This window comes from Somniosus microcephalus, chromosome 3 (assembly GCF_052327205.1).
Source record: "Somniosus microcephalus isolate GS21.2 chromosome 3, FLI_Smic_1.0, whole genome shotgun sequence".
Lineage (NCBI taxonomy): Eukaryota > Metazoa > Chordata > Chondrichthyes > Squaliformes > Somniosidae > Somniosus > Somniosus microcephalus.
Genome location: NC_140989.1, coordinates 182,025,128 through 182,045,648, shown reverse-complemented (window position 1 = coordinate 182,045,648; position 20,521 = coordinate 182,025,128). Strand labels below are relative to the sequence as shown.

The 20,521-nt window shown below is 45.8% G+C and overlaps 1 protein-coding gene across 1 annotated transcript in view; it reads right to left on the bottom strand.

Moving 5' to 3' along the window:
• Nucleotides 1-641: 641 nt before the first annotated feature.
• Nucleotides 642-20,521, bottom strand: part of plg (plasminogen) — a 165,876-nt gene continuing 145,996 nt past the window's right edge. The window contains exons 14-19 of the mRNA XM_085981996.1: nt 17,210-17,327; nt 16,642-16,716; nt 15,951-16,091; nt 11,980-12,086; nt 5,445-5,590; nt 642-911 (exon numbers count right to left, since the gene is read on the bottom strand). Coding sequence (XP_085838122.1) covers nt 747-911; nt 5,445-5,590; nt 11,980-12,086; nt 15,951-16,091; nt 16,642-16,716; nt 17,210-17,327 — 752 coding nt within the window. The 3' untranslated portion in view covers nt 642-746. The remainder of the gene's footprint in view (nt 912-5,444; nt 5,591-11,979; nt 12,087-15,950; nt 16,092-16,641; nt 16,717-17,209; nt 17,328-20,521) is intronic.

The following is a 20,521-nucleotide window of genomic DNA, read 5'->3' as shown; positions in this document are numbered from 1 at the left end:
CTGGTTGAAACCAAAAGATAAGTTTTATTGAAGCAGCCATGTCTTTAATTACCATTCCCCATAGAAAGGGAGAGCAAAATTTACATATTTAATGTAGTTGTGGTATTTATCTAAGGAAAATATTATTTATTTATTTTCCAGAAATCAAACATTCAATTTCTCTGTGTAAATTCCCTATTATAATTATAACATCCCTGTAATCACATCCAGTATTTCCTGAGCCCCATGAATTAACGTGGCTGCTTGTGAGACCCAAGTCCCTTGGATGTGCTGCCATTGGTGCTCTGACTCAATCAGAAAACGGAGCACAGCCTGTGGTTTTAAACTCCTATGTAAACACCCGCAAGTCGTTTGCTGCTAGACCCAGTTAAGGCATAGAAAGGTGCTGCAGTATTCAAACCGCCCACTCGAAATTTCTCCATTCAAATTTAGTTATATACAGGATTTTGAATAATGAACAAAATTAGTCAAACTTGTCACTGTCACAAGTTATCAATGTGACATAATTTCAACTCTTATAGTTAAAGAATAACATTTTGAATGAAATTGTTCATTTTTCCTTTCTCTTGAAAAGTCTCTAGCCATAACCTCTGGTGTCAGGGACAATTTTTAAAGTCCTCCCAATGAAATAAAAGCCATGCTTGTAACGGCGAAAGAATTTAATGTTTCACGTAGAGAATTTTACATTCCTATTGAAAGGAAACGCGTTATTCTATTTTCGATTATTGTGCTGAGTTATATCTTTCTCAACCGCTCCTGATGGTTTTTTCAATCCAGTCAATAAAAAATGAAACTCGAACGTAAACTCCTGGCTTCATTCGCCTTGCACAACCAAGACCCCAAGAAGTTACTCCTTGGAGAATAAACCTGCCTTCGGCGTTCGGGCAAACCAAAGGGCCTCCACTGTCACCCTAGAAAACAGCACAAGCAAGGGATCAGCTGGCAGCAGAGCAACGGTTAGAGTTTAACCCCATTACATAGAATTCGTATCAGATCGATGTTTGACAGGCATTTAACTCTCTGTGTCTCTGTGAGTTAGCTTTCTTTGGAAAGAAGTGCTGTATTTTTAAATGAGGAAACTTAGGTGCTGGGCCAAACCTAATTATTTTTAATTAATTCTCGGGATGTGGGCGTCGCTGGCAAGGCCGGCATTGATTGCCCACCCCTGGTTGCCCTGAGAAGGTGGTGGTGGGCCTTCTTATTGAGCCGCTGGCAGTTTGATACAACCGAGTGACTTGCTAGACTACTTCCCTGAAGGGTCAAACACGTTGCTGTGGGTCTGGATTTGCATATCGGCCGGATCGGGTAAGAACAGCAGGTGTCCTTCCTTAAAGGATGTTCGTGAATCAGTTGGGTTTTTATGACAATCCGGCAGCTTCACGGACACTTTTTTTTTACTGATGCCAGCTTTATATTCCCAGATTTTTAAAAACTGAATTCAAGTTCTCAAACTGCTACAGTGAGATCTGAACTCACGTTCTCAGGAATATGAGTCCATGCCTCTGACTCCAGCTTGCTGCGCTCCCACCTTCCTACTATTGGCGGCCAAGCTTTCGACCGTTTTGGTCCGGCTCTTTGAAACTCCCTCCCTCAACCTCTCCACTGCTGCTCCATCTTTTAAAACCCTCAAAACCCCTGGGTTTGACCACACCTTCAGTCACCCCTCTGAACGCTCTCCTGTCCTTGCTCGCCGTCAGTTTTCCTTATGCCTATTTGCGATGACTCTTGGGATATTTCTTTATGTTCACGGCACCATATAAATGCTAAGTTGTTTAATAATAACATGAACATCAGTAATATAACGGTGTATCCTAAGTAGCTTGATTCTGTACAACCTTCTCTCAACATCTTAATGTTAGCAATGACATCTCAACACTAACGACAAAACTTTTGAAGCTCTCGATGTATTGACTACCTGTTATACTCTCCACCCGATTTTGTTTTTCATTGAACTGATTCCCTCACATTGAGTTCTAATCCGATACTTACGTAAGCATTGCTGCCATCACTTACTTCAGCTGAACTGCACCTATCCTTACTGAAAGTCATTACCTGCTTATTCAAACTCCCAGATCCTGCACTCACAGCGAGGAAGTCACAATTAACGGGAGTCACCAAGACCGCCTACATCCACCTCCACAACATCGCCTGTCTCTGCCCCTGCCTCAGCTCATCTGTTGCTGAAACCCTCGACCATGCCTTCGTTACCTCCAGACTCGACTATTCCAATGCTCTCCTGGCCGGCCTCCCATCTTGCACCCTCTGTAAAGATTAGCTCATCCAAAACTCTGCTGCTGATATCCTAACTCGCACCAAGTCCCGATCACCAATCACCCCCGTGCTCTCTGGCCTACATTGGTGCTTGGCCCGGATTTTCAAGACCGAGATCAACAGAGTTTTATTTCTGTTTTTCCTCCCCTTGTCCAGTCTCTTCCCACCTACATCCGCGACTCCTCCGCTGCCCTCCGCCACTTTAACAGTTTCCAGATTCCTGTCCCTAATCGTCTCATTTTCACCATGGACGTCCAATCCCTCTACACCTCCATCCCCCACCAGGATGGCCTGAGGGCGCTCTGCTTCTTCCTTGAACGGAGACCCAACCAGTCCCCATCCACCACCACCCTCCTCCGTCTGGCTGAACTTGTTCTCACATTGAACAACTTCTCCTTTGATTCCACTCACGTCCTCCAATAAAAGGCATCGCTATGGGAACCTATATGGGCCCTAGCTATGCCTGCCTTTTTGTGGGATTTGTGGAATATTCTTTGTTCCAGTCCTACTCAGGTCCCCTCCATCACCTCGTTTTCCAGTTCATTGATGACTGTATCGGTGCCGCTTCCTGCTCTCGCCCCGAACTGGAAAATGTCATCAACTTTGTTTCAAATTTCACCCTTCCCTCACCTTCACATGGTCCATCTCTAACTCGTCCCTTCCCTATCTCAACTTCTCTATCTCCATTTCTGGGGCTAGGCTATTGACCAATATCCACTATAAGCCCATTGACTTCCACAGCTACCTTGACTACATTTCCTCCCACCCCGCTTCTTGAAAGGACTTTATTCCATTCTCCCAGTTTCTCCATCTCCATCGCATCTGTTCCAACGATGCCACCTTCCAGACTAGTGCTTCTGGTAGGTCTTCCTTTTTCTATAACCGATGATTCCCCTCTACCGTGGTTGACACGGCCCTTGACCGTGTCCGTCCAATTTCCCGCATTTCTGCCCTCACCCCTTCCCCTCAGCGGCAGAACCACAATAGGGTTGCCCTTGTCCTCACCTTCCACCCCACCAGCCTCCACATTCAACGGATCATCCTCCGCCATTTCCGCCACCTCCAGCATGATCCCACCACCAAATACATCTTCCCCTCACCTCCCCTTTCAGCATTCCAAAGGGACCGTTCGCTCCGCGACACTCTGGTCCACTCCTCTATCACCCCCAACACCCCTTCCTCTTCCCACGGCACCTTCCCGTGCAAGCGCAGGAGATGCAAAACCTGTCCTTTTACCTCCTCCCTTCCCACTGTCCATGATCCCAAACACCCCTTCCAGGTGAAACAGCGATTTACTTGTGCTTCTTGCAATTTAGTATACTGTATTCAGTACTCACGATGTGGTCTCCTCTACAATGGGGAGACCAAACGCAGATTGGGTGACCGGTTCAGTTCGCGTGACCCCGAGCCTCCGGTCGCCTGTCACTTTAATTCTCCGCTCCACTCCCACTCTGATCTCTCTGTCCTCGGCCTCTTACACTGTTCCAATAAAGCTCAACGTAAGCTCAAGGAACAGCACCTCATCTTTCAATTAGGCACTTTACAGTCTTCTGGACTCAACATCGAGTTCAACAATTTCAGATCATAACCTCTGCTCCTATTTTTTTGGACAGCAGCTGCTGGTAATGGTTCTGCTGTTATCATTTACACCTCTTCTAGAGTCATCTTTTGTCTCTTAACTTGTCCCATTACCATCTCCTTTTACCTTGCACCATCATCCCTTTTGTCATTTAATCTCTCCTGCCTTCCAGCCTATCACAGACCTTCCCCTTTGTTCTTTCCTCCCCTCCCCCCTTTCCCTGCCCCTACACTTGCTTAAAAACCTGTTCCATCTCCAACCTTTTCCAGTTCTGATGAAAGGTCACCGACCTGAAACGTTGGGGGAATTTTTACTGACCGATGCACTGGGAGTGGGGGGTGGGGGTGTGGGTGGTCCAGTAGCATGCGGGAAACCCGCAAGTCTGGGTTTCCCCACATGGTGTGGAGTTTTGCGTGCATCTTACGTCACTGACAGGTTCACTGCCCAGAGGTCAGCCTGATTGACAGGGTTGGCTTCCAGCTGGGCGGGGAACGTTCCGGAGGAGGCTGCAGGACCGGGTAAATCCGAACCCCGACCACGGGAGGGTTAAAATCCCGGTGGGCGATCCGAGGGGGTGGTTTGTATGGGGTGGGTGGGGTCGGATGGTGGGGGGGCTGGGAGTAAGCACTCCTGCTGCTCCTGGCCCACAAGGAGAGCTTCACGAGGCTGTCCTTGCCTCGCTGCAGTTGCCGGGTTTCCCGAGGCCCAAGAACCCCGGTCAGCCACAGTAAAACCTGCATCACAGGTTAAATCCCAGCTGGAAATATAACATATTTCAAATGCCAGCCCGCCTCCTGGGAGTAGATTGATTGCCCGTCCCTTGTCCCGCCTCAGGTAAAACCCAGAAGTCGGCGGGTTGGCGCCAGCTTCCTGACATGCCTCGAATTTTTGGCCATTTAATCGCCCATCCGCACCCACTCCCACCCGCTCACCCATGTTAAAACTCTCCCTATTAACTCTGTTTCTCTCTCTACAGATGCTGCCTGACCTGCTGACTATTTCCAGCATTTTCTGTTTTTATTTCAGATTTCTAGTATCCGCAGTATTTTGCTTTTGCTTTTGTATTGGAGCTTTATCAGGTAAGGGTGTCAAGGGATATGGATCAAAGGCGGGTAAATGGAGTTGAGGTACAGATCAGCCATGAGCTCACTAAATGGCGGAACAGGCTCGAGGGGCTGAATGGCCTCCTCCTGTTCCTATGTTTCTATTTCAATGCTACAGGTCAGAAGATAACAATGAAATTATGAAGACATTAATCTGTAGACTGAACTTTAGCATTAAAACAAAGCGATCATCTCCCCCAAGTCATTGAGTTGCAGATTAATCTCCTTCCCATTCGTTACTTTCAGCTGTTCTAAGATTATAAGAACATAAGATTTAGGAGCAGGAGTAGGCCACACAGCCCCTCGAGCCTGCTCCGCCATTCAGTAAGATCTTGGCTGATCTTCAACCTCAAGTGGTCCCTTGATTCCTTGATTCCCCTTGAGTCCAAAAATCTCTCAATCTCAGCCTTGAATATCCTCAAAGACTCAGCATCCACAGCCCTCTGGGGCAGAGAATTCTACACCTTCCACCCAGCTGAATGTTGACTTACCTGGCAGCTGTCCACAGCCCCATCGATATTTCCTGCGCACAGTTCGGAGCTTTTTACTCTTCCGTTCAAATATTCGGGCCGATTGCAAACTTTATTGTCTAACACTGGAAAACCTGCTTCTTTTAAAATCCCATCACCTCCGGTTCCTAAAAGCAAATAGGATATATGAAAAAAATTAATGTCCAGCAATCAACAACAGCTTGTATTTATATAACACCTTTAACATCGTCAAACCTCCCAGGGCGCTTCACAGGAGCGTTATCAAACAATTAGACACCGAGACACATAAGGAGATATTAGGACAGGTGACCAAAAGCTTGGTCAAAAGTAGGTTTAAAGGAGCCTCCTAAAGGAGGAGAGAGAGGCAGAGAGGTTTAGGGAGGGAATTCCTGAGCTTAGGGCCTTGGCAGCAGAAGGCACGGCCACCAGTGGTGGAGCAATGAAAATCGGTTTTCTGTTTCTATATTAAGGGCTGTCTGTATTTCCCTCTCTCATGTATGAACACTCAAATTTACACCTACAGGAATATAGAGTTAATGGTTTAGGGCTTTCTGCCCCTCCTTCATTGAGGGGCCAGCACTTCCACCCACTTCAAAGATGTGGACCTGACCCAAGCTGGCCTTCCAGCCTTTGGGCCATTTGAAACAGGATTGAACTCTCCGGCCTATGGCAGGGACGACCTTTGGCAGGGACGACCTGTGGCAGGGACGACCTTTGCCAGGGACGACCTTTGCCAGGGACGGCCTTTGGCACTGCCATAGGCCGGAGATTCTGCCCCTGCCAGGCAGTTCTGCCTGTTTTCACATATCCTACGTAAGGGTAATCATGGGACCTGTACATATGCTCTGAATGGCCCTAACCACCCTCAACTAGTTGTCCTTCTCCAGCAGGTAGCGGGCTAGCAGGCCACTGTTACTGATTCCCATCCTGTTCTGAAACAAACCCAAACTGGCCGTTCTGTAACCAAAACAAAGGTGACCCCTACCAGGTAGCAGCACCGAATTTAAATGGCAATTATCTTCATTTTAAAATCTAGGCTGACACTTCAGGGCAGCACTGAGGGAGCACTGCATCTCTGCGGTGCCATTTTCAGATGAGACGTTAAACTGAGGCCCTGTCTGCCCTCTCAGGTTACCATGGCACTATTTCAAAGAAGCGCAGGGGACTTATCCTGGCCAATATTTATCCCTCGAACAACATCACGAAAACAGATGATCTGGTCATTTAAGTCATTATGTTTGTGGGAGCTTGCTGTGCACAAATTGGCTGCCATGCTTCCTGCAACAGTGACTACAGTTCAAAAGTACTTCATTGTCTGTAAAGCGCTTTGGGACGTCCTGCGATCGTGAAAGGCGCTACAGAAATGCAGGTTCTTTCTTTTACTGGGCATAGCGACTGTAACACACGGAGCCAGGAATATTACTGGCACAGCGCCATTTGAGTAAAAAAACTCAGCATTATATCCTTGAACCAAAATGTATCCGTATTGCCACACAATTACCGTGTGGTGAGTATAATACACACAGGAATTCCTCACCTTAAAATATCCCACAGATGTGAGACAGATGTTTGTAATTAGGGGGCTGAAATGTTTCGGTGTACTTTTAAAATATTTTACTTTAAGAAGCCAAATGTTACATACAAAGGGATTATAAATTGAACGAATTAGAAGTTTATTTAAATTTTTAAAAAAACCTTTTTACAAAAGAGAGCATTCGTACACTGGTTTTGACTCTGTGTATCAACAGTAGACATTTCTGGCACTGTGTTTACAGAGGGACACACTGGCAGCCTCCTTCTGCACCGCAAAGCTCTATAGTCCCATCACTTAATGGACAGGTGTGATCCCAGCTTTTTATGGGTTATTTTGGGGCTAGATCACTTTTCTAGTACACTTAGGAACATCGGAAAAGGAGTAGGCCCTCACGGCCTGTTCCACCGTTCAATTAGATCATGGCTGATCTGTATCTCAACTCCATTTATCCACCTTTGATCCATACTCTTTGATACCCTTACTCAACAAAAATCGATCGATCTCAGTCTTGCAAATTTCAATTGGCCCAGCATCCACAACCTTTTAGGGGAGAGCATTTCAGATTTCCACTATCCTTTGTGTGAAAAAGTGCTTTCTGATTTCACTCATGAATGGACTAGCTTTAATTTTAAGACTGCGTCCCCTTGTTTTTCTGTAGCTACTCTATTGAATTTCTTTATCGTTTTATAGACCTAGGGAATACAAGCCTGCAACCGGTCCTCATAACGTAACCCTGTAAGCCTTGGTATCATTCTGGTGCATCGGTGCTGTACCCCATCCAAGGCTAGGGACCAATGGCAGTGTGTGTTCTCATTGGTGTAGTATGTTGTGAGGTCTGTGAGAGGGAACTGTTGTATAGACGTCACGGCTGGATAGTTCTCTAGTACTGGGTAACACTCTGAATGGCATGGCTCAATCCACATGCTTAATCCACATGCTAGTGGGGCAGGGATAGGGTTGCCCCATAGACGGGGTACACCTTGCCTTTAGCTGTGGCAGTAGGCTTGCACTGGAGTCTCCAGGAATAAAAGGCTAAGGGGGTGAAATTCGACTTGGACGGGGACGTAAAATAGGCGGTTTCGCACCTAAATACAGGTCCTGACCAATATTTAGTTCCATCGAATTCAATAAAACTGAATATCAGGCGGGGTGTAAAATGAGCGACAGATGCGATACTGTCTGTTTTGTGTCCCCAGCAAAGTCGGATTTCTACCCCTACATCTCCAGGGCACTGCTGCGAGCAACCCACGTGGAAAATCATAAGCGGAATAAAAAAATTGTGATTTTTAAAAAACATTTCTTGGAACACATTTATTTACTAATTTGAAGGTATTAGACATGGGAAAAAGGCTGTTTGACTCATCCAATCAGGGAATGAAGAGTCAAGAATCATCCAATCAGGTAATGAGGAGTCAAGAATCACCCAATCACGTAATGAAGAGTCAAGAATCATCCAATCAGGTATTGAAGAGTTAAAAATCATCCAATCAGGTAATGAAGAGTCGAGAATCATCCGATCAGGTAATGAAGAGTCAAGAATCATCCGATCAGGTAATGAAGAGTCAAGAATCATCCAATCGGGTAATGAAGAGTCAAGAATCATCCAATCGGGTAATGAAGAGTCAAGAATCATCCAATCGGGTAATGAAGAGTCGAGAATCATCCGATCAGGTAATGAAGGGTCAAGAATCATCCAATCGGGTAATGAAGAGTCAAGAATCATCCAATCGGGTAATGAAGAGTCACGAATCATCCAATCGGGTAATGAAGAGTCAAGAATCATCCAATCGAGTAATGTAGAGTCATGAATCATCCAATCAGGTAAAGAAGAGTCAAGAATCATCCAATCAAGTAATGAAGAGTCAAGAATCATCCAATTGGGTAATGAAGAGTCAAGAATCATCCATTTGGGTAATGAAGAGTCAAGAATCATCCAATCGGGTAATGAAGAGTCAAGAATCATCCAATCAGGTGATGAAGAGTATATTCGCTTTCTAGTCGGTGTGGGAAGCAGGTGCGCTGCAAGTATGGACATGTTGGGTGACCAATGGCGGGAGTGTGGAGACGGGGCGATTGGAGGCAGGAGGTCATGTGATGAAGCCTCCAGGAATATATCCAGCCAGCGTTGACAACCCTCAGTGACAATGGTGCTTGTCTGGGTATCTTCAACTGGTTAACACATTTGTGCCAAATACCTGTGTGTGTTGTTTTAAGAAAGTTGTTAACCCAGACAGGTTAATGGTTCAGTTCAAATAACACACACAGGAATTTAATGGAAATCATTAGCCAGTGTGCTAAAAATAGCGTGCACAGATGAATTTCAGATGCCAGTTTTTTAACTTAGGCTGCGCTAACAGGGTCACAGGATATAAGAATCTGGTTGCATCCAGTTAAGATTGGGATTGAAAGTTACAGGGAAAGGTAAAAGCACAGATTATCCAATACTGTTTAGAATATTCTAGGTCTGGGGACCGTGGGAATATTATCTGTGGAATGCAACTGGTGGGGTTGAATAAAGTGGATTATAACAGTAAATCGACCGCTGAAATGTTTTGCTTAGTTGCTATCAGAGATGTAGGTCAGAAGTTTTATCCATGGTTAGTCATCTCTCTTAGAAGTGTTAGGATTAAATACGTGGGGTTACGGGGATAGGGTGGGATATGTGCTGGTGTAGGGGTTACGGGGATCGGGTGGGATATGTGTCGGTGCAGGCTCGATGGGCCGAAATGGCCTCTATCTGCACTGTGGGGTTTCTGTGATTCTGTGATCAATCAAGATAGGGAGAATTCATGGCAATGCAAATTGGCCTTGGTCCGTTGGAAGCAGCCTTTTCAGTGGGCCAAATGGCCATTTCACCTGCAAATTATCTTACAATCTTGTTTCACGACTATCCGCTGTGGCTCAGGGGGAGCGCTCTCACCTCTGAGGCAGAAGGATGTGTGGCAAATCCCAGTCCAGAGACTTGAGCACAACATGTAGGCTGAGGGAGTGCTGCACTATCCGAGGTGACGTCCTTTTGATGAGACGTTAAAACTGAGGCCCCATCTGCCCTCTCAGGTGGACGTAAAAGATCCCACGGCACTATTGCGAAGGAGAGCAAGGGAAGTTCTCCCCGGTGTCCTGGCCAATATTTATACCTCAATCAACATCAGTAAAACAAATTATCTGGTCATGATCACATTGCTCTTTGTGGGAGCTTGCTGCGCGCAATTTGGATGCTATGTTATCTATAGTATAACAGTGACTACACTTCAAAAGTACGTCATTGGCTGTAAGCTGCTTTGGGAGGCCCTGAGGTCATGAAAGGCGCTATAGAAATGCAAGTCTTTCTTTTGTCTTCTTTCTTCAACTAACAAGCTCTTGGTCTCGATCAAAGTATTTATAAACAGAGGAAGTTTCTAGGTTTGCAGATCCCCTTATTGAGACTCAGTAGTAGTTAGTAGTAGACTATATTGGATGCCAGTATCCCTGATAAGTCTAATATGGAATAGCTCACATCTTACTGGTCACTAAATTTGAATTGAATAGTTGTGGCTCCCTTCAAGGCTCAGCTGGCAAAGGCAGTGAGTGGTTGAACCATGTAACCTGTAGGGAGGTCCAAGACCTGATGGCCCACCTTTGGCGTGCTGGCTGATCTCAGCCAGGTCGGCAGTGGGAATGCCAGAAATGGCCTCAGTTCCCCTTGAGCAAGCTGGGAAAAGATTAACCGAGACCTTGAAATTCCCAGTGCTTCTTCTCCAGCACAAGTGCGACGGAGCAGAATCTCTGCCTGCCCCATGTGTGGAGACACTGACACTGCCCCAAATGTTGCGGGGGGGGGGGGGGTTTGTTTGAGTAGATGTGGCAGGTGCTATATCGTGTCTGCAAGGACTCTTCAGGAGCTGCCTCAGATGCTGCGCTACAACATCAAGGGCCTGCCAAAAAGCTTCCCCGTGGAGATGTTCTGCTCTCAGTGGAGAAAGTGGGCATCTTTGGGAAGGTAATTCGATCTCCTCCCTGGTAAAAGTTTGGGGCCTTCTTATGGCCATCAGCATGATTCATGTCAGTTCTTAGCTAGTGTATCCCTATCCTAACTCACACTGTCCCGTTCACCCATCACCCCTGTGCTCGCTGACTTACACTGGCTCCCGGTTAAACAACGCCTCGATTTTGAAATTCTCATCCTTGTTTGTAAGTCCCTCCATGGACATGCTGCTCCCTATCTCTGTAATCTCCTCCAACCCCACAACACTCCGAGATCTCGGCGCTCCTCCAATTCTGGCCTCTTGCGCAGCCCCGATTTTAATCGCTCCACCATTGGTGGCCGTGCCTTCAGCTGCCTCGGCCCTAAGCTCTGGATTTCCCTCCCTAAACCTCTCCGCCTCTCTACCTCTCTCTCCTTCTTTAAGGTGCTCCTTAAATATACCTCTTTGACCAAGCTTTTGGTCACCTGCCCTCATGTTTCCTTATGTGGCTCAATGTCAAATTTTGTTTGATAACGCTCCTGTGAAGCAACATTGGATGCTTTACTACGTTAAAGGTGCTACAAAAATGCAAGTTGTTGTAGTAATAGTGAGCGCTCCTCTGAGAACTTATAAGGGCAGAATGGGTGAAATTTCCCAGGAGGCCTGGGAACTGGTCGCTCCCCTCCCATCCTTGATGTAGGGGGCAGGCATAAACTCTGCCCTCACTCCTCCCCTCCCAGAATATAAAGGGCCAGTGTAAACAGGGCAGAATATCGACATGACTGGATTCCTCCCAAATCTTTCTTATCCGCCCAGCCAAAGTTCAAGAATTCCGGCCCTTTTGAAATCTGTGATGCCCTCACGGTGAACTAGCAAGTCAATTCTCATTTTCTAGGCTCATGACCAAGTTATCAGCACGCATGGAAGAACAAGCAGCCCTGGAATTGATGCCTTCAGGAGAGGGGTGAAGCAAATTAGTGGAGAAAAGAGAAGAGGAAAAAGCAAACGATTAATCTCATGTAATTTTACTTTGAGAAATATTTGCATTAATATGTACCTTGTGTTTCACCCCAGCCTGTGACGTAGCATTCAGCTCCACTGGGTAATATATAGCCCTTTTCTGGCATACAGATTAATGCCACTTTGTCACTCAAGACTGCTGGTCTAAAATCAAAAGAAACCTTTAAAATCATTTTTAATTTAATTTACATTTGCATAAAATGGCTACTTCTGAACTATCACAATGTACAATTTCTTTCCTTCTGCTTGCAAACTAAAGACATTTCCTCGAATATCTGTGATCAGCGATGCTGGTTTAAAAACTACATGGCATAGCTGTATTCAGGTAAGATTGTGGAGTGTTTTTTTTAAATAGCACAGTAGGACTGAATTTTGCCGGCGCTCAGAGTGCGGGTTTGGAAGTGGGTCCGCTATCAACATTGAAATGATTGACAGCGGGTTGGGATCCCGCTGCGAACCCGCCTCCATATAAGTTTCCAAAGTGTCAGGTCTGCGATTTCAGAACAGACCCGACACCAAGCGGCGGGGGAGGCATTTAAGATAGTTAAAAGTTTGTGAAACGCTTGTTAACTATTTTGCCAGCCTATTTCTATTTTACCACTTTTTTACTGAGGTTCACGTCATTCGGAGGTCACGTCAGGTAAGTAGGTCGGGTTCTCTATGTCTGCCCATTGCTGTGAATAGGTGACAGCTGCAAAAGTGGTATGAAAGCTACCATTTCACAGCTGGTCATTTTCCAATGTCAGAAGCTTGAGCCTTCGGGAATTGAAAGACACTTTTGAGCTGTAAGCAGTTTGGAAGTGTTTGGAGTAATCTATCCACTGTCACCTCCTTGGAGCAAACTCTCTCACCATTGACAGATCGCTTCTGTCATCTCAACTTCAGCTGCCATCTATTTCAGCAACATCGGTGCCCTTGAAAAAATCTCATCATGGTCCTCTGAACCCCTCCACCATCAGCCCTAACACCAACATCACCAGGCACACCAACATCATCAACAACAATACCAACCTTCTCAACAATCCCCTGATGCTGCACAGGAAACAGGGCATCAGCACCCGGCAACATTGCTGCCCGGAAGGCCAGCGATGGCATCACCATGGCCAGATTTACTTCATTTAACGCTGTACACCCTGGCTGCCACATGATGTGCCATGTTGGCACCACCCCACACCAGCACCATAAAGCATTCCTACAATGTCCAAGCCATTCCTTTCACACTCATCACAATTGGGGGGGGGGGGGGGCGGGGAGGAGAGGAAGATATGTTTCAACATTCACTGGAACTCACTAAGATACTTTCAAAGGTGAGCACAGATCTGTCCAATAAGGTAAAGTGTTGAAAATATAGATTTCAAATGTTTGACAACACATTAACAGAAAATTTACATGAACATTGCATAAAACACCCAAGTGCCTACCCTTGTGTGTTGTTACTTAGTATGATTGCACTACGATGAGGGCAAGTGTGAGGGGTGGCTCGTGAGATAGGGAAATGATAATGTAGATAGGGAGGGATGGGTGGAGGTGCAAGCTAAGTTGGTGTGAGTAAAGATGTGCAGGAGTAGGGTAGGGAAGGCAAAGTGATGGGGATGTGATGGGTGGCACAGGAGTGTTGCTTTAAAGTAATGTTTCGTGATCTACTGAGATCATTGAAAGGTTTGTGCCACTGCAGCCTGGTCCTCCTGACAACATCCCTGCTTGTGTCCTCCTGTGCAATGTGCAACCAGGCTGCGTTGGTCTCCTGGGGAGGTCTCTTCCGTCCATGGGAAGGGAAAAGAACTTCCCTGTGTGCTGTGACTCCCTCCATAAGCATATGGAAGGAGTAATGGGAGAGCCTGGGTGCAGCCGTGCACCTCTGTGCAGTGCTTGTCAGTGTTTGCAGCACCTCAATGCTGTAGAACGCTGACAGCAGAACTGTCAAAATAAATGTGGACATGGTCATTTTAAGGAAACCGGTTGATGACACATCATCAAATGACATCATCAGACCTGCTTCCTTTTAATTGGCCTGGAAACACGCAGGGCGGGCTTAACAAGCCCAATCAACATAAAATCCTTTTCACACAGCGAGATGGAACCGGGAGCGGGACCAGGACCCGCCAACCACCTCTCCCGCCACGATCCCACCTCCGATGGCGAAATCGCGGCCAGAGAAAGACTGGGGTCAGAGAGAGGAAGGAAAGTGAATGTCTTTCTTCATGCTAATAGTTCAACTTAAAAAAAAAAATACCAGTTGAATTTTAAAGCCAACTAATTTTCTCACCTGTGCTTGATCGACAGTTAGAAAAGGCAAATATTAATTGTGTACAGTGGTGAAAAAGAGCGATTCTGAGTGGTAACACTAATGAGATGGAGAAATAAAGACTTTGGAAATCCATATACACTATTATTGCGAATTCTACCATTTTGTAGAAATAGTGGGGATGGGTTGAGCTCAGTTAGATAACACCAGGATGTATAACTGAGATATGATGGCTTTGCAATCAATTAAATTATTTATAAAGTTACCAGAAAATAGCCGGCCGCATTGTGTCCGGTACAGAATGCAGGTCTGAGGTCTGACTGGCAAATGGGTTTTGTTTCAGTCACAAATGCCAGACTTGTGTGCCAGAACTTCTCCGTCTTATTCATTATCTGACTTTTCTGTCAAGAAATTGGGTTCATTTTTACTGTTTCCTTTGCAAAGTAGAAGTTGGGCCGTTGATGAAGGAACAATTCTAGGGATCGTTCCAGTGGTCGCTAGTTGCAGAGGAAGATGAGACGAGTCCCTCTGCTGGTAACCACCAGATACTCGTTGTGAGTAACGATAGTTGGCAGTGCTCTGGAGGACACCAAGTATCTATGTGTTGCTCCAGAATAATTGTAGTAATCCTTGTGCTTGATTTAAAGGTTTCATAGGCAAAGGGAAAAGACGTGATAGTATACTAAAGTAGAATGCTTATCATATTCATCTGAAATTCCTCTCTCTGCTACTTTAGCAGAGGTGTTAGTTCGTTTAACTTAAATCTGTTGACACCCCTGCTAAAGGAGGGGAATTTAAGAGAAAAACGTGGGCCAGACCTTGCTGGGGAGGGGTATCTCGTGGTGTGCAGCGTTAGTTAGACTTTATCCTGCACATGTCAGCTCGGAAAAAAATGTTTGCGCCACAGTTCACTGGTGGTGCGAGCTGATAATGGCACGGAGAGGGCAGCGGGGCACCTGGGACTTCAGTGAACGGCGAAACCAGCAGTCTATCTCCTCAAAGAATGAGATTTAAGGATTGAGAAAGAAACAGAGGAACGAGGGAGAAGGAGGGTGAATTAGAGTCAAATCAGGTATAGAAAGAGAAATAAAGAGAGGGAAAGAAAGATTGGATTAAGAGAGAGAGAAAAAATGAGAAAAGTAGGAAAAAACTTTTAAAAGTCAAAATGTTTTAATCTCTAAGGTGAATTTACTACATGCAGGAGTGAGACTGAACAATTTAAATTGTCCCCTTTCTGGGCCACAGAGCTTGATTGGCATTGCATTAACAATTATCACGTTGTTAAGAGGGTACATACACTCTTAATTTCCAGCCCTAACTTTCCGCGACAAGTTTAATGGGCAACTAATCTTCTTAAAAGTAATGGGGAGGCTAAGGGCGAGATGTCACGGCATATCTCTTAATCCCCTGAACTTGCTGGCTGATTTGCGCATTAATAATGGTGTGCACCATTAACACACGGTATTTTTCCAATAAGATTTGGCCCATGAAACGTTCATACGCGGCTATAGTTTCAACGTCTTAGGTTCCCGGTGCTCTATTTTCCTCATCTCATCCTGTGTGGTTGAAATGGTAAACTAGGGGCAAATGGAGATTGCTCCAATTCCGGACCATTTGCTGTACGTCGACTTGGAGGTAGGAGTATTATTCTCACAGTAGGCAAAGATCTTTAAGGTCCTTCACAACCACTGCGTCAACACCAACACAGGAGGAAATGGCTCATTAAAATCAAAGGCAGGCATAAAAAACGAAATGAAAAATACCTGCTAAGCTTTAATAAGGCAATGTCACTCATGTTGGGTTCAGTAACTATTTTGTCAACGTCTATTATTTGCCTTGTAGATTCACGTGCGGTCTCTCTGTGTATTCCAAGATAGATTTTGTAGGCCGAGGGCCTCAAGGTTCTGCAACGGATGCAATGATGAAATTAGCTGTCAGTATTTGTCACATTCGTCTCTACAACAACAACATTCATTTATATAGCGCCTTTAACATAGTAAAACGTCCCAAGGCGCTTCACAGGAGCGTTATCAAACAAAATTTGACACCGAGCCACATAAGGAGAAATTAGAGCAGGTGACCAAAAGCTTGGTCAAAGAGGTAGGTTTTAAGGAGCGTCTTAAAGGAGGAAAGAGGGGTAGAGAGGCGGAGAGGTTTCGGCAGGGAATTCCAGAGCTTAGGGCCTAGGCAACAGAAGGCACGGCCACCAAAGGTTGAGCGATTATAATCAGGGATGCACAAGAGGCCAGAGTTAGAGGAGCGCAGATATCTCGGGGGGGGGGGGGGGGTTGTGGGGCTGGAGGAGATTACAGAGCCAGGGAGGGGCGAGGACATGGAGGGATTTGAAGACAAGGAGAATTTTAAAATCGAGGTGTTGCTGGACAGGGAGCCAATGTAGGTCAGCGAGCACAGGGGTCTTTAAGATTATAAGCATCCAATGCTTTGTTCCCTTACCGTTCTAGACAGTGTTTGGCTGTGAGCACCCACTGGGCATCAATAAGAGTTCCTCCACAGAAGTGAGCACCAAAGCTGCGATATACAAGACATTTTTTAATAATATAACATCAATTAATAGTAAACTTCAGAGGATTGTAAAAAGTATAAGAATGTAAATAGCATAATGCATAAAAAATTCTCCTCATCTCCCCTCTGGTTCTTTTGCCATTTATCATAAAATCTGTGCCCTCTGGTTACCGACCCTCCTGCCAGTGGAGGTAGTTTCTCCCGATCTATTCTTTCAAAACCCCTCATCATTTTGAACACCTTTATTAAACTCCCCGTAACCTTCTCTGCTCCAAGGAAAACAATCCCAGTTTCTCTAGTCTCTCTATGTAACTGAAGTCCCGCATCCCAGGTACCATTCTAGTAAATCTCCTCTGCTCCCTCTCCAAGGCCAATTTCCCCTCATGTTGCAGCCCATCTGTGCCCTTTCTGGTGGATAACAGAGACTGGCAGCGTGACTACACTTGTAGTTAATCTAGGAAAGATTTTGTACCATCTGTTTCTGAGGCAAGTGACTTACCTTGTGCGAAGACTTATTTGCCAAGGCCAGGAGTATGGTTTGGATATGCAGCCACCAACAACTCTTCCAAAACATTTCTTGGGTTCGACAGTAGGCTTTCCACACTGATTAGGGAGTTCTAGCATCACAAAAAGAACAGTTAGCTCAACTATTTAAGGGATGCCTTTTATGCTTTCAACCCCTCCCATCATTTACAGGTCCCTAGTGCTAACCTTCAGTCAACTTGGTTTGATGTCACATTGATTGGGAAAGGGGAGATGGTCACCATCGATATTGTTCTGACAGAAGGTTTAAGCCTACAGGCTAGGAAGAGCCCTACGAGTTTCTTCTTCCACAGCTGAGATACAGCCTTCTGCTGCTCCATGTTAGTGCAGCTTGGGACATAGCCGTGAACTGACTAAATTCAACCAATAAGGGTAGGTGAGTTCACATGACCTCGAGTGCTGGGATTTGAGCTGCAGATCCTCTACGTAGGGAATTTAGTAGGCAAGGCCAGTATTTATTGCCCATCCCTAGAACTGAGCAGTTTGCTAGGCCACCAAAGAGGGCAGTTAAGAGTCAACCACTTTGGCGTGGGACTGAAGTAATTTATAGACCAGACCGGGTAAAGACGACAGGTTCCCTTCCCTGAAGGACATCAGCAAACCAGTTGGGTTTTATGACAATCCAACAGCTTCATAGTCACTTCCTACTGGCTTTTTATTTCTAGATTTAAAAAAAAATGAATACAAATTCTCAAACTGCGGCGGTAGGATATGGACTCGTGTTCTCTGGATTATTGGTCAAGATCTGTAGATTGCCAGTCCAGTAACATGACCACTATCCTACCAAGACTGCTCCATTGCCCGGAATCTTCACGCGACACGGTGCATCATGGGAAATGACAGGTGCAACGGCCGTGACTTTCCATCCATCCCTTTTAGCGACTGCAATCTTCAGATATGCCCGGTTGGCATGCAAGGCTACCCCACCTCCCACACCCTCCCACCCCTGAGCACAAACTCAGAAAATGACCCCTTGATTTGTGTGCATTTGCACATTGTGCGGATACCAACGTTAGTTGAAATGGTCAGACATTAACAGTTCTGACTGTCTTAACGTCCACTTCCATCACACAGAGAAATCATTGTCATTGAAGGAGATAGAAATGGGTGGGTGAGGGAGGGGGAACCTGAAACAAAAGGCACTTTTTTAATAGAAGAAAATAATAGACCGGCCGTAAATTTCTTCAGCTTTTTCTAAACATCAGTGTTATGGGCAACATAGTGACCTTCAAACGATCACCAGCTTGTAGTGTGGTTTGCTTGGATTGGGCTCCAGACCAGCCCTCGGGAGACCTCACGCTCCACACCATGTTTTACAGAGTTCACAAGGTACTTGCGGATGATGAAGGCCATTTGGCCCATCTTTCTTCGTCCATCCACAGTGACCCTACACTGCCTCCCCACCCCGACATTGCTGCGTCTAAATTGGTTCCAGGGTTTTCACCTCTACCATCCTGCCCGCCAGTTCATTCCAAGTAACTGCATGAAGGACCTCCTGATGTCAGTCCTAACATTGCCCTTTACTAGTTTAAACCTGTGCCCCCGTTCTACTCCCATGCTTTAAGCTAAAGTATTATTCTGCATTAAACTTTTCCATACAACAATAATAACTTGTATTTATATAGCGCTTTTAACTTAATAAAATGTTCCAAGGTGCTTCACAGAAGCGTCATCAAACAAAATTTGACACCAAGCCACAGAAGGAGATAATGGCCTGGAATTTGCAGTTGGGATGACGGTGAACTGGCAGCGTTCGCCATTATTCCGCCTTTGAAACTAACCGCAACATTGGGATTTGGCGCAGGCACGTGCGGAAATCCCGAAGTTGTGGCCTGTCCATGACCGCTCCGAGACAGGCTGCGCTGCGCACCCCCCCCCCCACTTCAGCAACAGAGCTGGCAATCTGTGTAATCACCCAAATCAGGGAGACTGACGAAAACTTTGGCTCTTCCGCAGTAATTACACTGTTAAACTCCCCACTAAAAGTTAAACCCAAAGGGATCAGGTGTAACTGGGTTTTTGACAGCATTATTACTACTAAACAAATGTTAAGGGCCTGGAAAACTAATTTTAATTTTCTGCAGTGTGAAATTTGTCCATATTAATAAACTTACATTTTTTAAGAAACTTTTCATAAAAAATGTTTAAAATTTTTTTTTTTAACGTTTGTCCATCTTTCTCAGGTTTGCCTTTTCCCCAGGTGAGAGCCCCAATCTTTGTTTTTCTCTCTTTAACATGTTTAAAATGTTAACATTTTAAGAGCTTACTCACTTCCTTGTTCGCCATCTGTGCGAATTCTGCCTTCTGATTGGTTGCTCAGAAAGCCTGTTGGTGTCACAGCAGCTCGTACAAGGGAATCCCCACTAACCTCCGTTGATTTGAATTCAAGGTCAGAAAACTCGAAGTTCTCGGCACAGGGATCGCGAGATCTTTGTGCGAAGTGTACTTCGGGGCCAGCGGCGAACGCCTTCGCTTTGCTGCTGACCCCAAATTCCGGGTCATTAAGGCAGATGACCAAAAGTTTGGTCAAAGAGGTAGGTTTTAAGGAACATCTTAAAGGAGGAAAGAGAGGTAGAGAGGCGGAGAGGTTTGGGCAGGGAATTCCAGAGCTTAGGGCCTTGGCAGCTGAAGGCACGGCCACCAATGGTGAAGTGATTAAAATAGGGGATGCTGAAGAGGCCAGAATTAGAGGAGCGCAGATATCTCAGAGGGTTGTGGGGCTGGAGGAGATTACAGAGATAGGGAGGGCGAGGACATGGAGGGATGTGAAAACAAGGAGAATTTTAAAATCGAAGTGTTGCCGGACAGGGAGCCAATGTAGGTCAGTGAGCACAGGAGTGATGAGCGAACGGGACTTGGTGCGAGTTAGGACATGGATAGCAGAGTTTTGGATGACCTCAAGTTTATGGAGGGTCAAAAGTGGGAGACCAGCCAGGAGTGCATTGGAATAGTCGAGTCTAGAGGTAACAAAGGCATGGATGAGGGTTTCAGCAGCAGATGAGCTGAGGCAGTGGTGGAGCTGGGCGATGTTACGGAGGTGGAAATAGGCGGTCTTAGTGATGGCGCTGATATGTGGTCAGAAGCTCATTTCTGGGTCAAATATGACACCAAGGTTGCGAACAGTCTGATTCAGCCTCAGACAGTTGCCGGGGAGAGGGATGGAGTTGGTGGCTAGGGAAGGGAGTTTGTGGCCGGGACCGAAAACAATGGCTTCGGTCCTCCCAATATTTAATTGGAGGAAATTTTTGCTCATCCAGTACAGGATGTC